We start from the raw sequence: 18,432 nt of genomic DNA on the forward strand, positions 1-18,432 counted from the left end.
GGTGCTTCCCTCTGTGGCTGCAGTCCCCCTGGGACCGCCCGAGCTGGGTGCCTGTGGGCAGGTGCCGCTTGTGGGGGGCCTGCCACTGCCTGAGGGAAGCACCAGCCCCCCTGCTCCGCCCACCAACAGCTCGCCTTCCACTCCCTGCCGCTGGAGAGGCAGGTAAGTCAGCAGGTGTGTGGACAACATGGAAGTTTAAATCAGCCCTAAATTTAAGCAGTGTTTTTAAAAATCCACGGTTTCAATTTAGGGCCCGCTCTTCTTCTACACATGCCGTATCCTTGCAATCCTACCCTCATTTTACAGATCAAGAATTTAGGCATGAAAATTCTAAGTAACTTGCCCAAAGTTACCAGAAAATTTGTGGTAGAGCAGACAGAATTAAACAGGTCTCCTATATCTTAGACTAGTCCTCTTAACCACTGGACCACCTATCTAAACCCTCTCCCTTCCTCTGCATTTAACTAAAACAGCTTCTTCTACCTCAATGCCTGGATTCAAAAGCAGGAGCATTCAAACACAGAAAGTGTTTCCTTCCTTTTTTTTTTTTGTCCAGTACCCAGCTTGAAACAGTAATCAGCAGCTAGAGTACTTTTTTTGCTCAACTGTTCTATAGGCTAGCACTACGGAAGAAAGAGACTTGGGGGTCATCATTGACCACAAGATGAACATGAGCCTTCAATGCAATGCTGCGGCTAGTAAAGTGACCAAAACGCTGGCTTGCATCCATAGATGCTTCTCAAGCAAATCCCGGGACGTCATTCTCCCCTTGCACTCAGCCTTGGTGAGGCCACCTGGAGTACTGCATCCAGTTTTGGGCTCCACAATTCAAAAAGGATGTGGAGAAGCTTGAGAGAGTCCAGAGGAGAGCCATGCACATGATCGGAGATCAGGAAAACAGACCTTACGACGACAGGCTGGGCACCATGGGACTCTTTAGCCTGGAAGAGTGCAGGCTCAGGGGTGATCCGATGGCCACGTATAAGTTTATCAGGGGTGACCATCAGTATCTGGGGGAACGTTTGTTCACCAGAGCGCCCCAAAGGGATGACTAGGTTGAACGTTTATAAACTACTGCAAGACCATTTCAGGCTGGACATAAGGAGGAATTTCTTTACTGTCCAAGCCCCCAAGGCCTGGAATAGCCTGCCATCGGAGGTGGTCCAAGCACCTACATTGAACACCTTCAAGAAAAAACTGGATGCTTATCTTGCTGATCCTGTGACCCCAGCTGACTTCCTGCCCCTTGGGCAGGGGGCTGGACTCGATGATCTTCCAAGGTCCCTTCCAGCCCCAATATCTATGAAATCTATGAAACAGTGGACAGTCAGCCCACTTGCCATTCAGAACTGAATACTGCTTGCTGCAAATGGAAACATCAGAAAACAATGCTGCCAGCAACCTATTTTGAGTATGTATAAATAATGAAATTCAGAGCCCTGTAACAGCCTAATCTGGGCTGATTTTTAAGACTTATACCCCTGCCAAAAGATGACCCACATACTAGCTTTCAAGACCCTGCTCAGAAAAATTAGAGCATTAAAGCTTCCCAAAGAAGTGGTTGCAAGATTGGTTGTGTTTTGTTTCTTAAAGTGGGCAAACCAACATACCTCATTCTAAAAACTGAACACTTTAAGTTGAAATATTTACAACAAACAAAAAACAAACAGACCAAAAAAGACCTGCCCAAGCCAGACACCTGCCATAGAAAAACTCAGCCCAAACAGCTGAAGTCTGGCAAAGTTACAATCAAATAAAACACTTCTAGGCAGGGAAGTGTTTGGCATTCTTTACCAGACACTTTGCTACCAACTCTATAATACTGGTCTCAAATGGACATGTAGCAAATATCCTACTGCAAACAGGAACAGTATAATCCAAAGAGCAAGTACTATATTCATTGAATGAATTCTAATTAGGCCTATATACCTTTGATATTTTGTCAGTGTCTGCAGTGTAAAATGGAAGTGGCTTGAGCTTGGAGTACCTGGACTAGCATAATCAGCATAAAGAATATTGGCAGGAGCCAGGAGTTTAGTTCTTGCTAGCAGTCAAAGTACAAGACCTCCAGGAGCACTGGGACCATACTTTGGTGGCTATCTTGTTCTTCTGCATTCTTCACTGCCATCATGCTCACCGCTTCTACTATAGCCTGCTACCACAGGCTACAAATCACACCTTTATTTTGCCATGCAGATGCACATTAAATGCAAAAGTAATCTGTCATTTTCAATGACTCTTCCTTAAGAATAATGTCTGGCAATCTAAGTAAATTAAAATTGCCTGGTAGTTCTCAAACTACTGGCTTCTACTTTTTTATCCAAGACTTCAGGAAAGGGGGAAAAAGGCAAATTAAAAAAAACTACCTTTATTTTTTTCTTCTTCAATTACACACTTTTAAACAGGGATGTATTTCATTATTCTGACATTCAGGCAATGTTGACTTCATAGTTTAGACAGGGAAAAGTAAATCATTGTCAGCTTAACCTGAACATACCTGCATTACTTTTTATTGACCAGTTATGTTGTCAGAAGAAAATCCTCCTCAGCATCAAAATGGAGCACTTAAAAATAATGCAAGAAAGCAAATGTCTACATACTGGTCTCTGCAGCAAATAAAGAGATTTTATAACTTTTAAAATATTTAAGTCCATAATTGGATTAATATACACACCTTATGTGTAAGGAGTTCAGATCATATAAACACTGTACAGGCCAAAAACCCTTGATAATTATGGTAAACAGGTGCATAAGAAATACAGATACTGCACGTATATACAAATATTATGGAGCAACAAATTTGGTCAAATAATGCAAAGAATGGATTTCACATTAGAATGGTCAAGTTAATCTTCTACCTTTTCAGCTCAAATCAAAATAAAAAAAATATATAACTCTGAGATTAAGACAGTCATTAATACAAACAGGTAGAGTAGAAACTCTTGACCAAATTACAGTATGTGTTTTTGTAGGTCAAGTTCAGATTTTAAAAACAAAAATTTAACAAAATCATTAACAGCAACAGTGACAAAACAAAGAACAGAGTACACGTGTGTGTTCATATGAGCACATAATCCATCAAAACAATACACTGCACTTTTGCCTGTTAAGAAAAAATAAATTACAAAATACAATTAAAATCCCTGTAAATGCAATAATGAATTCAAAGGTGTGCATTTATCTATTTTAATACACATTTTGAATGCTACTATAAAACAGATTAAAAATAAATAACTTTGCCAAGAGGCATATGTTGATAGAAAAAAAATTACTACAAGTTTAATTACTTGTAATTAATTAATTACTACAAGTTAGGAGGATTTAAAAAACTATGATAATTAATCTGAGGTTTGGTCAACAAATCTGTCTTGTCATTTCCTTCCTTTTATTCCATCTCTCCAAGCTACTGGCAGCTACATATGACAAAAGCACACCTCTGTCATTATGGCTTTAAATGAAGCCGACTTGAAAAAAAAAATGGAATGGGCTGCCTTTTCTACAGAACAGCTGGTTTGTTCAGATTGCAGGCACTTCAAAAAGATTGTGCTGGGGGAGGGGGAGGGAGGGGAAGTACCTGACCCATCCTTTCCATAGTATCTTACAACAGTCGCAATATTATACTGAAAGGTAAGAAAGTTCCATAAAACCACAGCAGTTTTGCACACTACAGGCTAGTATGCAGAGAAGACAGTACAAGTCTGACCCCCTTCCATTGTTTGATTTTAAAATCAAAGAGTAAAATATTTTACAATCAGATCTTTCATCATTATATGGCACATCCAAATTTTTAGTTTAGAGGATGTTGTTGTCATTCAGCAGTAAACTCATTGGGAACCCTAGACTTTAATTCCTATCCCACTTTAACCAAATTCACATTTAGTTTTTAGTGTATTTTATAACTCAATATCTTTTGTCTTTAGACGGTACTGTCTAATAAAACCAGAAGCACAACTTACATCATACAAGCATTTGTATTTTTGTACAAGCACTGTTGCCATTTCTACTATACTGCAACTCCATTAGAGGCACAACAAAAACAGATTTTCAGACCCAGAGTCTACTGGTGATATTATATCATTTAGACCAGTGTTATCAGTTGAATCCATCTAGCTGCTTCTTCCATTTCTCTGTGCAGTAAATGTACCATGATATCATGGAGAGGATTTAATACTAATACAATACAATTTGTGACTGCAGTACCATCAGTAATACTGAATAAAAGAACTCAAAACAAAACAATGCAGATGTCACAGACAAAATAAAATATCTTAAGGTAAGACTTTTTATTATTTTTAAATGCTTGGGCAACTATATTTTTCTTCTGTATCATCCACTTGAATAAAAGATTCTTTCAACATGCTGTTACAGAATTCATTAAATACCAGATTTAAGAGACATCTGGTCTTCACTTAAGACACTGTTAATGCTTTCTAGGACAGGAAAAATGCTTTTGAAGTTTAGTTTTGCTAAAAATAGAGCAGTGTTCATTTGTACCATTTCATTGGTCCATTTATTGATGGTCAAAGAAGCGCTCGTGTTTGACAAAACTTTAAAGCTTCCAGAAGAGATGAATTAAAGAAAATATGAATGTAGGACAACCAAACCAAAGTCTGGAGGCATGACATTTTTAAGAGGGAGTCCTTGAAAAACATGTGGTCACTACAGAGGTGATTCTGTTTAATCACAAGACAGCAGATGAACAAGCAAGTAATTCCCCATGTTCTGCCTGCTTCCAGAGTCATTTGTGGCGTTGAATAGTTTTCCTTTTCCTTCTCTTGAAAAAACAGCAGCACCTACAATTATGACAGGAAATATATTTAACAAAAATGAATCCACAAAAAAATGGCTATATATATTAATATATTATATTAATATATTAAGACCGAAAAGTTCTAAACTATTACAAGATGCATATTAATTTCTATAGTGAATGACTGACATGTGAAGCTAAAACTAAAGTAGACTTACTGCTAATACATTTCACTGTCTTTTGGGGGCAGTAAAATAAGTCGCATAATAAAAGAAACCATTTTTTAAAACTACTACAATTTGATGCCAAGGAACAATAGGTGTAAAAGTGAAAAAGAAAAATGGAGCAAGGGGGGAAGAATAATGAAGCATTACATGAAGAATTAAAGATGTACTTTCAAAACAGTGTCTTGTTCTCCTGTGTACTTTTTTTATTAGATGCTAACATGCCAGACATGAATTTAAATGTATTTTAAGTACTCGCAAACTGAACACCAATTCTCTTATATGGTTAATACAACCCAGTGTTATTTTAGAGGCACTTAGCACATAGAGAAAGGGTCCTAGTTTTTTTTTTTAATCTCAGAACAATATTTAACAATAATTTTAAACTTCATGTTCTGATTTACTGCTGTAATAAAAACTCAAGGAAGCTATAATCAGACTTCAAAAGATGATTGGTACCACATAATAGCATTCTCGTCTCTGCTGTATTATAAATATGAACAAAAAAGTCCAAATTGACAATAATAATTTGTCATTTTCATTCAGTGGACTGTCTGGGAAACATGTAATAGCAAACAAGAGACATACCAGAAAGGCAAAGAAATAAATAAAAGAAAAATGTGAAATAAATGCTCCAAAAGGGGAAAAAGAAAATGCAAAAAGAAAAAAGGATTTATTGAAAAATAAAATCGAACACTAAAAAGTAGAAATACTAGGTGGAGGAGGAAAAGGGGGGAGATAAAGAGACTGAGAAGCAAACACAACTGTATTTTTTTCTATGTTACATTAGTCTGAACAAATTTAAGCCTCTCTCAAATTCTGAGTTAAACCCTATTTTGACTTCCTGGTCATATGCTTTAAAGTTAAAATGTACAATATGGGAAATGTCCACAATATTTATTACAAATCTAAGAAGTGAATGTGTGATTTATTTTAGGGTCCTTTGCTCCAGAAAACCCGGATAAAGACTGCTACTCTTCCTATTTCCTCCTCCCAGCAGAGTGCAAGTGGCAGATTCTAAAACCCTACAGATACAAGATTGGTGCAATTTCAATAAATCAGTTACACTCCAAAAGAAATTCTGCCTCCTCATCTCAGGAGATAGGGACAGAGGATGTGGATTTGGAAAAGAAGCATTTACTTTCCAGTAACTAAAGTTTGGGAAGTGCTATCCTTGTGCACTTCAAGGAACAGACATTTCAAGCAGTTGAGCCTGCTCCCAGCAGCCCATATATAGCACACATCTGCTCTGCCTCTCTCTCTGCTCTATGGCACAAGTGTAAAGAGAGTTCTTGTTTCCTGTACCAGAGTATTAAGAATTCAGAGAAAAAATGGTAAGCAAAATGTACAGACATCTTAAATGGCACTTACAGGTAACATTTCAAGAACTCTTTTGGGCAGATACCATCTTGGAGCCAAAACTTTTTTCAGTGTCAATGATGGGAATAGTCTCATCAAAAAAGATTTCCACATACTTTAAAGCCTTTCCACACAGCCAAATCTAGCAATCCAGAGACTGAGGCCAGTCCCCAAGATTTACTCAGGCATTTGGCGCTGTAGTCCTTCCAAGACCAGGAAATGAATGAAATATTTTAAAAGGGTACACCTCTCAAATATACAAGACTTCCCCTAAACAATAAAGCCACTTAACATACTATCCAGGACAGACATAGCCCTGTCACAGGGGGACAAAACTCAAAACTAGGAAACCCAGAGAAAGTCAGGCCAACAGTTAATTTCATGCCCTAACCTTTACATCCTCTGCGTAGAGCACAAGGTTAGGCAGGGTATATATGAACTACTCAAACACTGCTAGTGGTAAAAAAGGGGGAAAAAAAGAAAACCCTTTGTAGTGGAATGCTTGGCCACACCTGAATTCACAGAAGAATTGGCATATAGACAAGCATGCAGAGGAGGAAAAATAAGGGTCACTGGGTGTCTCTACATAGGATGCTTTTAGTGCAGTAGGCTAGTTCTACTGTGCAATAACGTGGTGGGCAAAACCCGTATTAATGTGATAACAGACAGTAGAATTAGTCTACAGTGCATAACGGTCACCAAAAAAAACATGTGCCAGCGCTAATGTGCAGTAGCACCAATTACAGTGCATTAAGATAGTACCTGTAATTGCAGATACTTAACTTAATGCACCATAATTATGGTGCATTAATGAACACGTAGACACCACCTCTGATATTCAAACAGAGATGAATCAAAAATACACGATAAGACAAGGGGGAAGTGTACTTCCCCAATAATAGTTAAAGGCATACCACAGCTTAGTCACTAAAGAACTAAACAGTGGCAAACTACAACTAGTCTGAGAGTTAAGGGACTTTAAATAGGAAAACGCTGAATTTAATTATAGTGAGAAAATACAGTTAAAAATCCAGAGAGGAATCTACAAAATTTAAACACTTCTTTTCAAGATACAGCTACAGGTTTCCCTTGATTTATGCGGGTTCTGTATATACGAATCTGCTCTTATGCAAGGAGCATTTTTAGACCCCTAGTTTGTTATATGCAAGATAAATTTGCTCTTACGCAATCAGCACAGGTACTTGCTTGGGGGAGGAGAGGCAAGTCTGGGGGGGGGACAAGGGCCATGGGACTGGGGACCCACTCACCCCAGCCCCTGCTGCAGCAGCCCCAGGAGTGGCCGGTGCCAGCTGCATGCAGCTCCTGGGTTGCACCATGCTCTGCTTGTCCCCACTGACTCCAGCTCCTGAGCTGCACCGTGCTGTGATACAGGCAGATGATGTTGGCTGCTCCCAGAGCTGCTACAGCAGGGGCTGGGGTGAATGCAGACAAGCTGCGCCACACCCTGTGCCCCCTGGGGCTCTACTTGTTTCCACTCACCCCAGCCCTGGCTGCAGCAAGAGCCGTACCCTCCCACCCACAGACAGTTCCCTTTGCTTTGCTCCCTTGTGCAGCCCTGGGAGCGGCACCCCTTCTCCCACCTCTTCCCTTGTCCCAGCCTCACTTCCTCACCGCCATAGGAACCTATCCCTATTTGCTACATTATAAAGTGGGTTTGCTTTATGCAAATTTGATTTATGCGCCATTCTCTGGGAATGCATGTACAGCATAAATCGAGGGAAACCTGTACCAGCAACATTATCATTTTTTTTTTACAGAACTAAAAGACAAAGTGTAGTGATTTTTAAGAATCAGAGCTGATAAGCTTTCGTGACCAGGTTCAATTAGTATAGAGGTGTCAAATATGTGGCCCCCCAGGATGGATACAATCCACAGAGATGGGTCATCTGGTTTGTGGGGCTTCTGTCTTTGGCTGGACGTATCACCTCTGGATCCAGCCTGAAGGCTTCTCACCATGTCTCCCAGAGCTGTTATGGTGGCTCAGTCACCACCCAGGGAACTACCAAATTTATGGGTTTTGAATTACACTTTTAGCATATAAACTGATGGCAGGGCAGCAAACAGTATTAACCCCTGCACGCTGATCACACGAACAGCAGCTCTGGCAGCCATGGTAAAATGCTTATAGTCCGGAGCAGGTCTACCAACTCATTTGTATTTGATATCTCTGAGCTAAACTAAGGAGCAACTTTCCCCTGCCTTCCGTCTGCCTTCGAACTAACATGGCTAACTACCTCTCTCTAATTTTTAAGCTATAGCTAGCAACTCTACTAAAATCTACCTATAAATGCTACAATTGTTTTGATATTACACTCATTAGTAAGTAAGCTATGACCATCGCTGCTTAAATTAGGTTCTGAATGAACAGATCTATAGAAACTGGCTCACTGCCAGCCTTTCACTAATGGAACCGCTTTGCACTATTTCCTACTACTTATCATAAAACTTGATGCATGCCATGAAAACCCAAAATATTTTTAAAATGGGGAAGTTCTTAAATTTCATAGGTTCTGGTGGCAGATCACATGGGTGGATTTTTATGTCATTTTCCAAGTAAGCTCTTGGAAAGATTTGGCATTGGTTCTCTTAATTAGTTTTATTATATAAAACATTTCTGTGCAATTAACTCTACACTATGAGGAGGCTTGGGAGAACAGAGTAGGAGGAGAACAGTAAAGAGACAGAACTGATGTTAATATTGAAGTGATCACCTACAATTCCCTCCTATGTGTTAATTTTATACTACAGCACACTTGATATAAATGAAGTATGTCCTGGGAAAGTAGCCTGAGCTACTAAATAAGTTCACATCTAATGATTCCTCACTTTTTTGTTTTACATCTTCTATGACTCTGTGATTCAACTAGTTCTGGGTCTCTCTGATTTCCTACCTAGTACACTTCTCCACCTTTTCTGTGACTTACATGTGCTGCATAGTTTCCCCATTTTCTTTTCCACCCATCTAGTCCTGGCATTTCATGGATATTGCATAGTTATCAAAGCAAAGGGTACTGAAGTGGTAGAAAAGTCCTATCCGTAACCATTGTAAGGCAATGTCTCCTCGCTGCAGGTAGTCTGTAGGCTTGGCAGTCTTATTATTAAAGATTTCTTCCATTAACTGTGATGAAAGACTATTCAAAAAGGTATCCTAGTTAAAAGTATTTGATTGTATGAAACTGAAATAGTAACGCTATTTGATACAGGGAAATAAAGTATATGTTTAAAAAGTTACATTAAATGAATTTTAATATTCCTTCCAAAAGGTGCAATAAATCTTTAAAGTAAAGATCTGATACTAAAAATAAGTATTTAAATCTGTAAGTCCTGGAACCCTTAAAATGTTTTAAATTTTAACAAATATATCATTTAAATATACCTGTATTTCATAAAATAATGTTAACAACCTATTTTAAAATAATCTTCTGATATAAGAGCTTTCGTAACATTTTAAAATTTGGGTTACATTTATACCAGTTTATAAACCTACAAAGAAAATAGCTCCACAAATGCTGACATGTTCTTAAATATAATCTCACTAGAGGGCCTCGTTAGAATATATACTAACTATGAGTTAAACATTAAGCTTAAGGCTGTACTAAAGGCACTTAAAATGTGAGCGTCTGCAAATTAAAGCTCACTAACTTGTGTTAAGTGCCTTCTGAGCATCTTAAAGTTACACCACTCATGTACAGATAATTTTGGTCTGCTCCACAGAAATGAAATTAGCAATTTGCAGCCCTTCACGCATTCCAGGATACACTGCTTCCAGTGCCCTTCCCCACCGCACCCAACCCACAGCAGGGACAGAACCCAGGTGTCCCGAGTCTTCCCACATCCCTGCTCACCAGTCCTCTAGTAACAAGTCAGAACTGTGCAGACAAGAAATGGTAGTTTAAGTGTGGTGTGGTAACTCCACCCTGGCTTGGGTTTTCCTTAATTATTTTATGCAACATAAAAAGCTTGATCACATGAACATATTTGCTTGTTTTCCAATCTAAAATATTTGTGGATGTAATTTTTATTTATATGTAGCATAAACAGGGAATTCTTTTTTTCCCTAATGGAAAGCAACAGCTTTTTCTCCATTCTATGCAAGCTAAATTAAACTTTCAACACTTAAGCCTGCAACCTGTGCTATGTTAAACAGTCAGTCTCCTCCTTCCCACATCAGGACTGTTACTACATTTGTTTTTCTATTCAATAGTTCCAAAACATGCTGCCCTTTGCCTTAGACAGCTTCTTACCACCAATATGCCAAGCAATTTCACACCACCAGGCTGCTTTTACGATGCTGAAATATTACACACACTTCTCAAAACTCACTTCCTTCACTTTTACCTGACCTCAATAACTTCCAATCAAGTACCTCATCACCACTTTCTTCCCCAAGACAGAACAATCTTTCAAAAGAAACCAAGATGACAGATAAAAATCTGTCCCAAGACATTCATCCTTTGTTTTAACCTGATTTCTGACCTCTCTAATCTCATTCCTGTGTTGATGTTTTACTTGGTACATCTAAATTACTTTATGTCCATATTACCCTACTATCCCCAACTGGGGTTGTTGTTCCACTATGTTAGGTACTACACAAGCATATGTAGAAACAGTTCTTAAAATCTAAAAAATATTATTAGATCTGACCGAAAATCAGAATGTGTATTATGTGGAAAGTTTTCATGTTCTGAATTAGTTAAAAAAAAAAGGCAGTCAAAATGTCAGTATTTCTCATACAGCAAATTGTTACCAAAAATTCTCTTTGAAAAAGTGGAAACATTTTGATCTAAATGGAACAGTGACATTCCAGAACCAAGCAAAACTCAGTTTTGAGTTAAAGCAACTTTGTCCTCGTGAACTGCTGGACTGGAACTGTACTTCAAGGATTTCACGCTCTCACATTTCCTTTAGGTTAGATTTCCTGATTGAACTATATTTTCTATAATATCTCCTACTGGTTCAGCCAGATGGTAGACTGCTCTGCATTTTGGGAGATCTAATCAGAGGGTCCAACCTACAGTAGTGAATAGGGGGCATAAGACATTGGAAAGATAACTTCAAGTCACTGTGACAGCTCAGGCAGATGCAGTTCAAAGCCTAAATTGATATAAAATGAAGTGATCTGGTATTGTTTAAACTAGCAATTCTCAACTGGGGAGCCAAGGCACACTGGGGTGCCACAAGATCCTTTGAAGGGTGCTCATGGGGAGTGAAAGGAAATAAGTGAGGTGTGATGAGATAAGCAGATAAAGGCAGGCTCTGGCTTCAGGTATGAGGAAATAAATATATAAATGGTTTGAACACAGGCTCTCCCTGTCTAGCTGCTTCCCCATCCCCATTGCTTGCCCCCTTTGCAAGGAGGTAAGCCCTGTAATAAATACATTTAAAAAATGGGGTGGCTCTATTCACAAGCTATGGATGGGTGCCTTGAACCTAAAAAAGGTTGAGAACCACTGTTTTAAACCAATGGGTTTTGAGTCATAGAACCTGACCCAAAATATTTTTGGGAAAACTGACATCTTCCCCCAACTTAAGATTCCAAACTGGCAGAATTTACATTTTCCATCAAAAAGGAGACAAGAACTGGCTGTAGAGCTATGCAACATCCTAACACACCTATAGGTCAGTATAAAAATTAAATGACCACTTTTCTAATAGAAAAACCCATGAATTTAGAATGGAACAAATCATGTTTTTAATTTATGCTACATGCAAACATAAATATGCAACTTTTACAGGTATACCCATGACAACATGAGTATGCTTTGTGAGAACGAGGTGATTCTAATTGGAATACTCTATGTATTTGGTTTACATATATATTTATTCATCTAAATACAGATACAGATATGTAAATACACAGAGTAAGCACAGTAAAAATACCCTCAGTGTTGGCTGTTACGGAGTACCCCATTGCCAGTGATAGGATGTTTATTGGGAAACGTAAGCTTTCTGATATACACAGTAAACACTGAAACAGAAGTGGGAGATCTATATCTGGCTAAACTATGCTTGTGTCCATAGTTAAATCACTAGCAGCTGTGATAACAAATCTTACAAACACTGTTACAAAAGGTCACCAATTTTTACTGCCACAGAAATTAATGTTTATTTTTATGCAGAAGATGATGCTGGTTTATACTTATGCCATTTGGAAAAAAAAAGAAAAGCAAAAAAAAAAAAGACTTGACAGCAACTATAAAACTCAGAATGTTTGGGGAAAATACTAAATGTGTTCTTCTAAAATATGAAAAAAAATTATGAATGAAATACTTCTGTAACAGCTTTGACTTTCTTCATATTTTCAGAAGGAACAAATGTTAAGCAAAGGAACAAATGGAACAATTTCTTTATAACTGATTCCTACAAGCCCTATCATGCTATAGATATGAAAACTTGAGCTTAATCCTTACGTATCTGTATCAATTAAGTAAATTAACCTCACAGCACCTTATGAGATACAAATGTTATTTTTGTGGTTGATCAAGATTCCCTGCAATACATGGTTAAATGAAACAAAACAAAAAACCCCAATCAAGAGCACTTTAACATATTCAAAATAATAATGTATGCTACTACTACATCCCTGTTTGCAGCACCTATTTAGACCTTAAATCACCAACAAAATTTAAAAATAATTCTAAAGGAACAGTGAACCAGAAAATTGCAAGTTAGATTTCTTCCACAGGCAGTAAAGTAATTCTTTGGGAAAGTGAGATTCTGATATTTCACAACAGTTAACAGGAATAAGCTACACAAAGGGAGTTTAAGATTTATTAGTTTAACATATAGGATGCAAAAGCCACAAATCAAGCCTAAAGCTCTAAGATGGACATAGCAGTAATTATTTTGTTCAGAAATGCAGAACAAAGATAAATCCTATATAAACTGAAAGAAGCAACTGCTGCTTTTCAGTACTTCTCAGCACTGTTTGGGCTTTACTTTCATGGGTTTAAGTACAGTTTTCTACATTTGAAAATTTTACACTTTGGTGTTTTTCAGAAATGACTCCCCCAGCCTCTCTCTTTAGGATAAAATCAAGCCAAATCTATAAATCATCCAGCACACTAAATTATGGATACTAATGCTATTTTGTAATATAGGTAAAACAATTTAAGTATCTGATTTGACTATAACTTCAGGAAAATACTTAATGACTGTACTTGATCAGAAAGTATTTCTAACATGAGGTCACTGCAGTGATTAAACCAGACTGTGAACAGTTGAGAACAATGCTCCCTAGGTAGATCTGTCTGTAAAAGAATTAATTTCAACACATACTGCAGCATTTCGAAGAGAGATCTGCCCACCATAGGTATAAGGCAATACACATGTTTTTACATGCGATTAAGACTTCAAAAGAAGGCTGCTTCTGGTCTATTGTAATCTCATCATAACACTGAATGAATTGTTAGCAGGGATCTGGGTTTTCCATTTGCTGTGGAAAAACATGTATTTTCTCCTTTACAGGAGAAAAAAAGTGAATTTTCTCCTTTAAAAGAGAAAAACATGGGAAACCTATGTTTCCCTTTGCAGACTGAAAGCCCCAGCTTGCAAGGGGCTTCTTGGGGCTGGCAGGAGTGGGAGAAGGGTGATCAGGTAGGGGGTGCCACATGTGTGTGTTTGTGCCCATATGTACATGGCAGCCAGGTAGCACAGTATAGAGCAGCTCCCAACAAGTAAATCTATACGGGAGCATAGAGGAGATGTGGAGGGGTTGTGGGGGAGGGGCGTAGGCAAGGCATGAGGAGAGTGGGCGGGGGGGCATTTGCCCCCCAAATGTGTGCGCCCACAGTGGGAATGGGGCTGCAGCGTGGCCGGACCAACATGGACAGGAGCCTCCTCCATGGCCCAGCAGGCAGGACCTGGTACAAGAGGGCAAAGCAGGGTGGTGAGACACATTGATGCTGTCAGGACCACCAGCCTATTAGACAAGGACAGGGTGGGGGGCGGGAGAGAGACGGAACGGGGGTGACAGCTGACTCAGTATTACCACCACCAGGACCTCTGTATCTCCCTGCCCCACTGCGCCCTCCCATGCTGGGTCCTGCCTGCTGGGCCATGGAGGTAGCTCCTGCCCATGACAATCTGGCCAGGCTGCAGCTCCGTGCCCACTGTGGGGGGCACATGCCTCCCATACCACCCCACCGAAGCAAAGCCTGTGGTCAGGGCACTCCCTCTGCCCTACACACTCACGCCCTTCCTTAGACACTGGGAGGCTGGGGCCTGGGGGCTGCAAGCCAGGAATGAGAGGTACCAGCGAGGAGGGAGGGGGGCTGTGGGTCAGGAGTGAGGGACACTGGCAGGGATGGGAAACTGGGCCAGGAGTAAGGGGCACAGGCAGGGTTAGGGGGTGGGGGGCTGTGGTTTGAGCAAGGTGAGCTGCCGGGCTCAGGGGGCTGCAGATTGGGAGTGAGGGGCACCAGCAGGACTGAGGGGGGAGGGGCACCAGCAAATCAGGGCTGCTCAGTGCTACAAAGCAGCAGGGGAGGACAGCTACAGCTGGACCCATGTCCTGATTAGTGAAAGGGCAGGGGGAACTCTAATTTTCTATGATAAAACCAAAATCAAATGTCAAAATATATAGGTATTTAGAATTTATTTTAACTATTGAAGCACTGGGGGCTTCCAAATTGCTTTAAAAATGTAAATATATCAGTAAAATATTGTGTTCAACTAGTACCTATATATAGTGGTGTTTCATTTTAAATTGTGGGAAAATGTGGATTTTGGGTGTTTTAATCAGCAAATTTTGGATTTTAAACAGAGAAAATCAGGATCCCAGATTATTTGGGTAAACCTAACACTAAAGAAATACTTTTTACTCTGTAGCAACCAACCCTTACAGATTCATCTCAGTACAAAAGCAACCTGTGCGCCAAAGATCAGAATCTCTAACAGTGGTGGCCACCCACTGGGGACATGCCAGTACCCAGCCAATCTTCTCACATCCTGTAGCAGCAGAGGTGACAACGGGCAGGAGGCCACAACCTGTACTCTGTTCTTTTGTTGATAAGAATCTGCTGGAAGAAAGACTACTGTCGACATGGACAGAGGACATGTTGTAGTACGTTTGTAGATAACTCATCTCAAAGAACCAGTTACTAGATTTTGCTCTTGGCTATTAGCAGCCAGGTCCCTCTAAACTGAACTAAAATTAAGATCATTTTATAAGAAAGTAGATAGCAGGGGCTATTATTGAAAGCTGATGTTGAATTGTACATACAGAATCTCTCTTCTATTTGGCTTTGTATGTTAAACTAGGTTGCTATGAAATGCCTTCTACAACTGCAGTAGCAGTCATCCAGCCCCTACCTAGACAGATAGGTTCAAAGGTACTGGCTTCTTTGCTTCCCAAGAACACCTGAAAGACTTCAAGATAGAAGAACAGAATACTAGGACTTGGTCTCCTCCCAGGCATAGAAAGCTGTGGACAGGCCTGTCACTGAGACATGACTACAAGATGAGCAGATCTTGGAAACATGGCAACTTAGCTTCCATCATTCTGAATTATATACGGGAAGCAGGTCCTATATCTCTATTAAGGGCTTGGTGTCTTTAAAAACCCGGAAGAAATTTAACATGCTACTAGATTCTGCCAGATGAAGAACACAGTAACGTTTCACAACCACAGATGGTAAAAAGGAAGAGAACACATAGTATGGCTCAACACTTCATGTCCTCTCCTATAGAAAGTAAGGCAGCACAGGTGCAGTCGCAATAGACCCTACACAAGAAGGATAATCTGGCATGCATGGGGCCTTTACAGTACCTGGAAGTGGTGTCCTATGCTGCAAATGAACTGCCTCCCAAAGCAGAAGCACTAGCAATGAGTGGACTATTTGGCTTAGGAGCAGGCCAGATGGCTCTTGTTACTCCTCAATAAAAACTAGCCCCCTTGAAGCACCCCGTAGACAGGGCTAGACTGCTTGTAGTTTAGGTGGCACGCTGGGTAGCACCATATGCTTGAAGGCACTGACAACTGGCTTAGTGATTTTATCTATGTAGATGTGGTCCAACATGGACAATTTCTCTAAAAAGAAATACACAACTATAACTTCTTCGGGGAACACATCCTTTCTAAAGCCTAACAAAACAGGCCCTGATATAAATGTGGTTGGCATCTGGGTTGCTACTATGTTACTGCTATCATTTATGTTACTAATGAAACACTGCCATGAATGAGTGCATCCATTTGCTGATCAACTGCCCCCCACTGTGAAATCATGTTCTCAACAGCTTTAAAAATGGTATTTCTTTTTTTATATGTATATCACCAAGTAAAATCTCTTGTACTTCATTACAGGGGGCATTCTCCAAAAGTGTGCATTTAACATCCACATATCATGCATCTACATTATCCTCCTTTCACTGTAATGTACTGTGATTTTATGTACCCTACAGTTAAGTTTTTGTGATTAGTTAGCAAGCTGTCACCAGTTACTAATAATTTAGTAAGTGCTATACTTAAAAATATCATGTGCAAAGTTCAAACATCTGCTAGCATTTAGTGCCAGTTCAGATAAATTAGTTTTCTAGATGTTTTCAGATGTTAAGATATTACTTGAGTGTGTTGAAACATGAGTATTTTCTCTCTAAAAGAGCATAACAAATAATATATATAATTAATATAGTGCTATCCATTTAAGAGTATTAGAAAAAAATACACCACAAACTCCACCACTTGAACAAACAAGAGTTAAAGCAGGCAAAACAGCTCCTTCACATGCTGGTGTTTCAGTCTGTTTGTAGACAGACTATCTTATTGTATGATGAACCTCAAATCCTTTTGCAATCAGTGTTCCAATTGTAAATTGGTATGTTAAGAATCTTTAAATTAAAGTTTTAAATGCAGCAATGAGAAAGCCAATGGAGCTATTTCTGCTTGCCTACACTTTAGAACTCACCACATGTTCAACACTTTCTGGCAGCTAGGCACAAAAAAAAATATAAGGAAGAAAAGAGAATCAGAACACCATACAGTAGAAAGTCTACATTTTCATATATGAGACTTGTATTCAGAACAGTTATTTTAAAAAAGAGAAAAAAAACTAAAGCAAATATTCTTACCAAATCTAATTAAATAAATAGGAAAAGGAAATACATATTTCACTAAAGGTAAAGCAGGCACATTTTATCAGCTTAATATAAGTGTAAACTAATATTATTAACAGTCATTATGAGTAATGCACATTCTAGCATTTAACTAACTAAAGCTAAAATTAAGTTTAAAAGTAAATATCAAAGTATTTAGCCACTCACCAGCTGTAATTAGATTTAAAATAGATTTCAGTGAAAGCATTTGAGAGCAAAAGGATTTTGAAATAAATATGAAGTCAGTGAAATTCTGACAAGTTGAACACATAGGATCAAAATGCTGGCTGGTAAAATTTAATAGAAAAGAAAAATACATACTTTGTCTCATCCATTACTTCTACTTCTGTGGGGGCGGTGATAGGAGCATTTGAACGACCTGCAGTTGGGTCATCTGTGTTCAATTCTCCATTTGTTGAGCTCACCACCTGCAATAACCAGAAATATTTTAATAAGTTATACAAGTGCACATTCACATGTGTAAGATTCTTGAAGTTAGTAATAGAGTGAGAAATCTCAATTAGTGCTATTAATATATTAATCTTATGTACTGTTATGAGTATGTGAACTTTGCTTCATTCTTCTACCTTCCTGACTTTTCCTTCAGGCTGTTCAGGCTGCAGCCAACAACCAGCTGATTGTCAGCCGGACTGCCCTGGGTGAACCTGCCCTGAGACTATCCAGGTTTTGGGCCTGTCAGGAGCCCTAACAGGCAGACCTCCTGCCTGCGGGCTTTGATTGGCAGCTCTTAGCCCAGCTAATGAACCAGATGGCCACTGCCAGGGCCTCCTGATTGGCTGCTGGGAAGAGCAGCCTCTCCAGTTTAGTTCCACCTGTGGCACCAGGCTGCATGCTGGCCAACAGTTCTCCTGAAGGTATGTTCTGGTAAGCCTCTCTGCTATCCTCTCTGGCTTCCTGATTTTCTGTCTCTGCTCAGCTGTGTTTCTGGACTCCGACTTCTTGGATTTCCCCTTGAATTTGGTAACT

General features: G+C 39.4%; 1 protein-coding gene across 6 annotated transcripts in view; it reads right to left on the minus strand.

Annotated features, from left to right (window-relative positions):
* Positions 1-2,352: 2,352 nt before the first annotated feature.
* The window catches only part of CSNK1G3 (casein kinase 1 gamma 3), a 147,143-nt gene continuing 131,063 nt past the window's right edge, over positions 2,353-18,432 (minus strand). For 5 of the 6 annotated variants that reach the window (XM_059724903.1, XM_059724902.1, XM_059724901.1 and 2 more), the window contains 3 exons: positions 17,767-17,873; positions 17,259-17,282; positions 2,353-4,793 (listed from right to left, as the gene is read on the minus strand). In XM_059724903.1, coding sequence (XP_059580886.1) covers positions 4,739-4,793; positions 17,259-17,282; positions 17,767-17,873 — 186 coding nt within the window. In that variant the 3' untranslated portion in view covers positions 2,353-4,738. The remainder of the gene's footprint in view (positions 4,794-17,258; positions 17,283-17,766; positions 17,874-18,432) is intronic. The other variant, XM_059724904.1, reaches the window with a different exon arrangement.

Source organism: Alligator mississippiensis, chromosome 3 (assembly GCF_030867095.1).
Source record: "Alligator mississippiensis isolate rAllMis1 chromosome 3, rAllMis1, whole genome shotgun sequence".
Lineage (NCBI taxonomy): Eukaryota > Metazoa > Chordata > Crocodylia > Alligatoridae > Alligator > Alligator mississippiensis.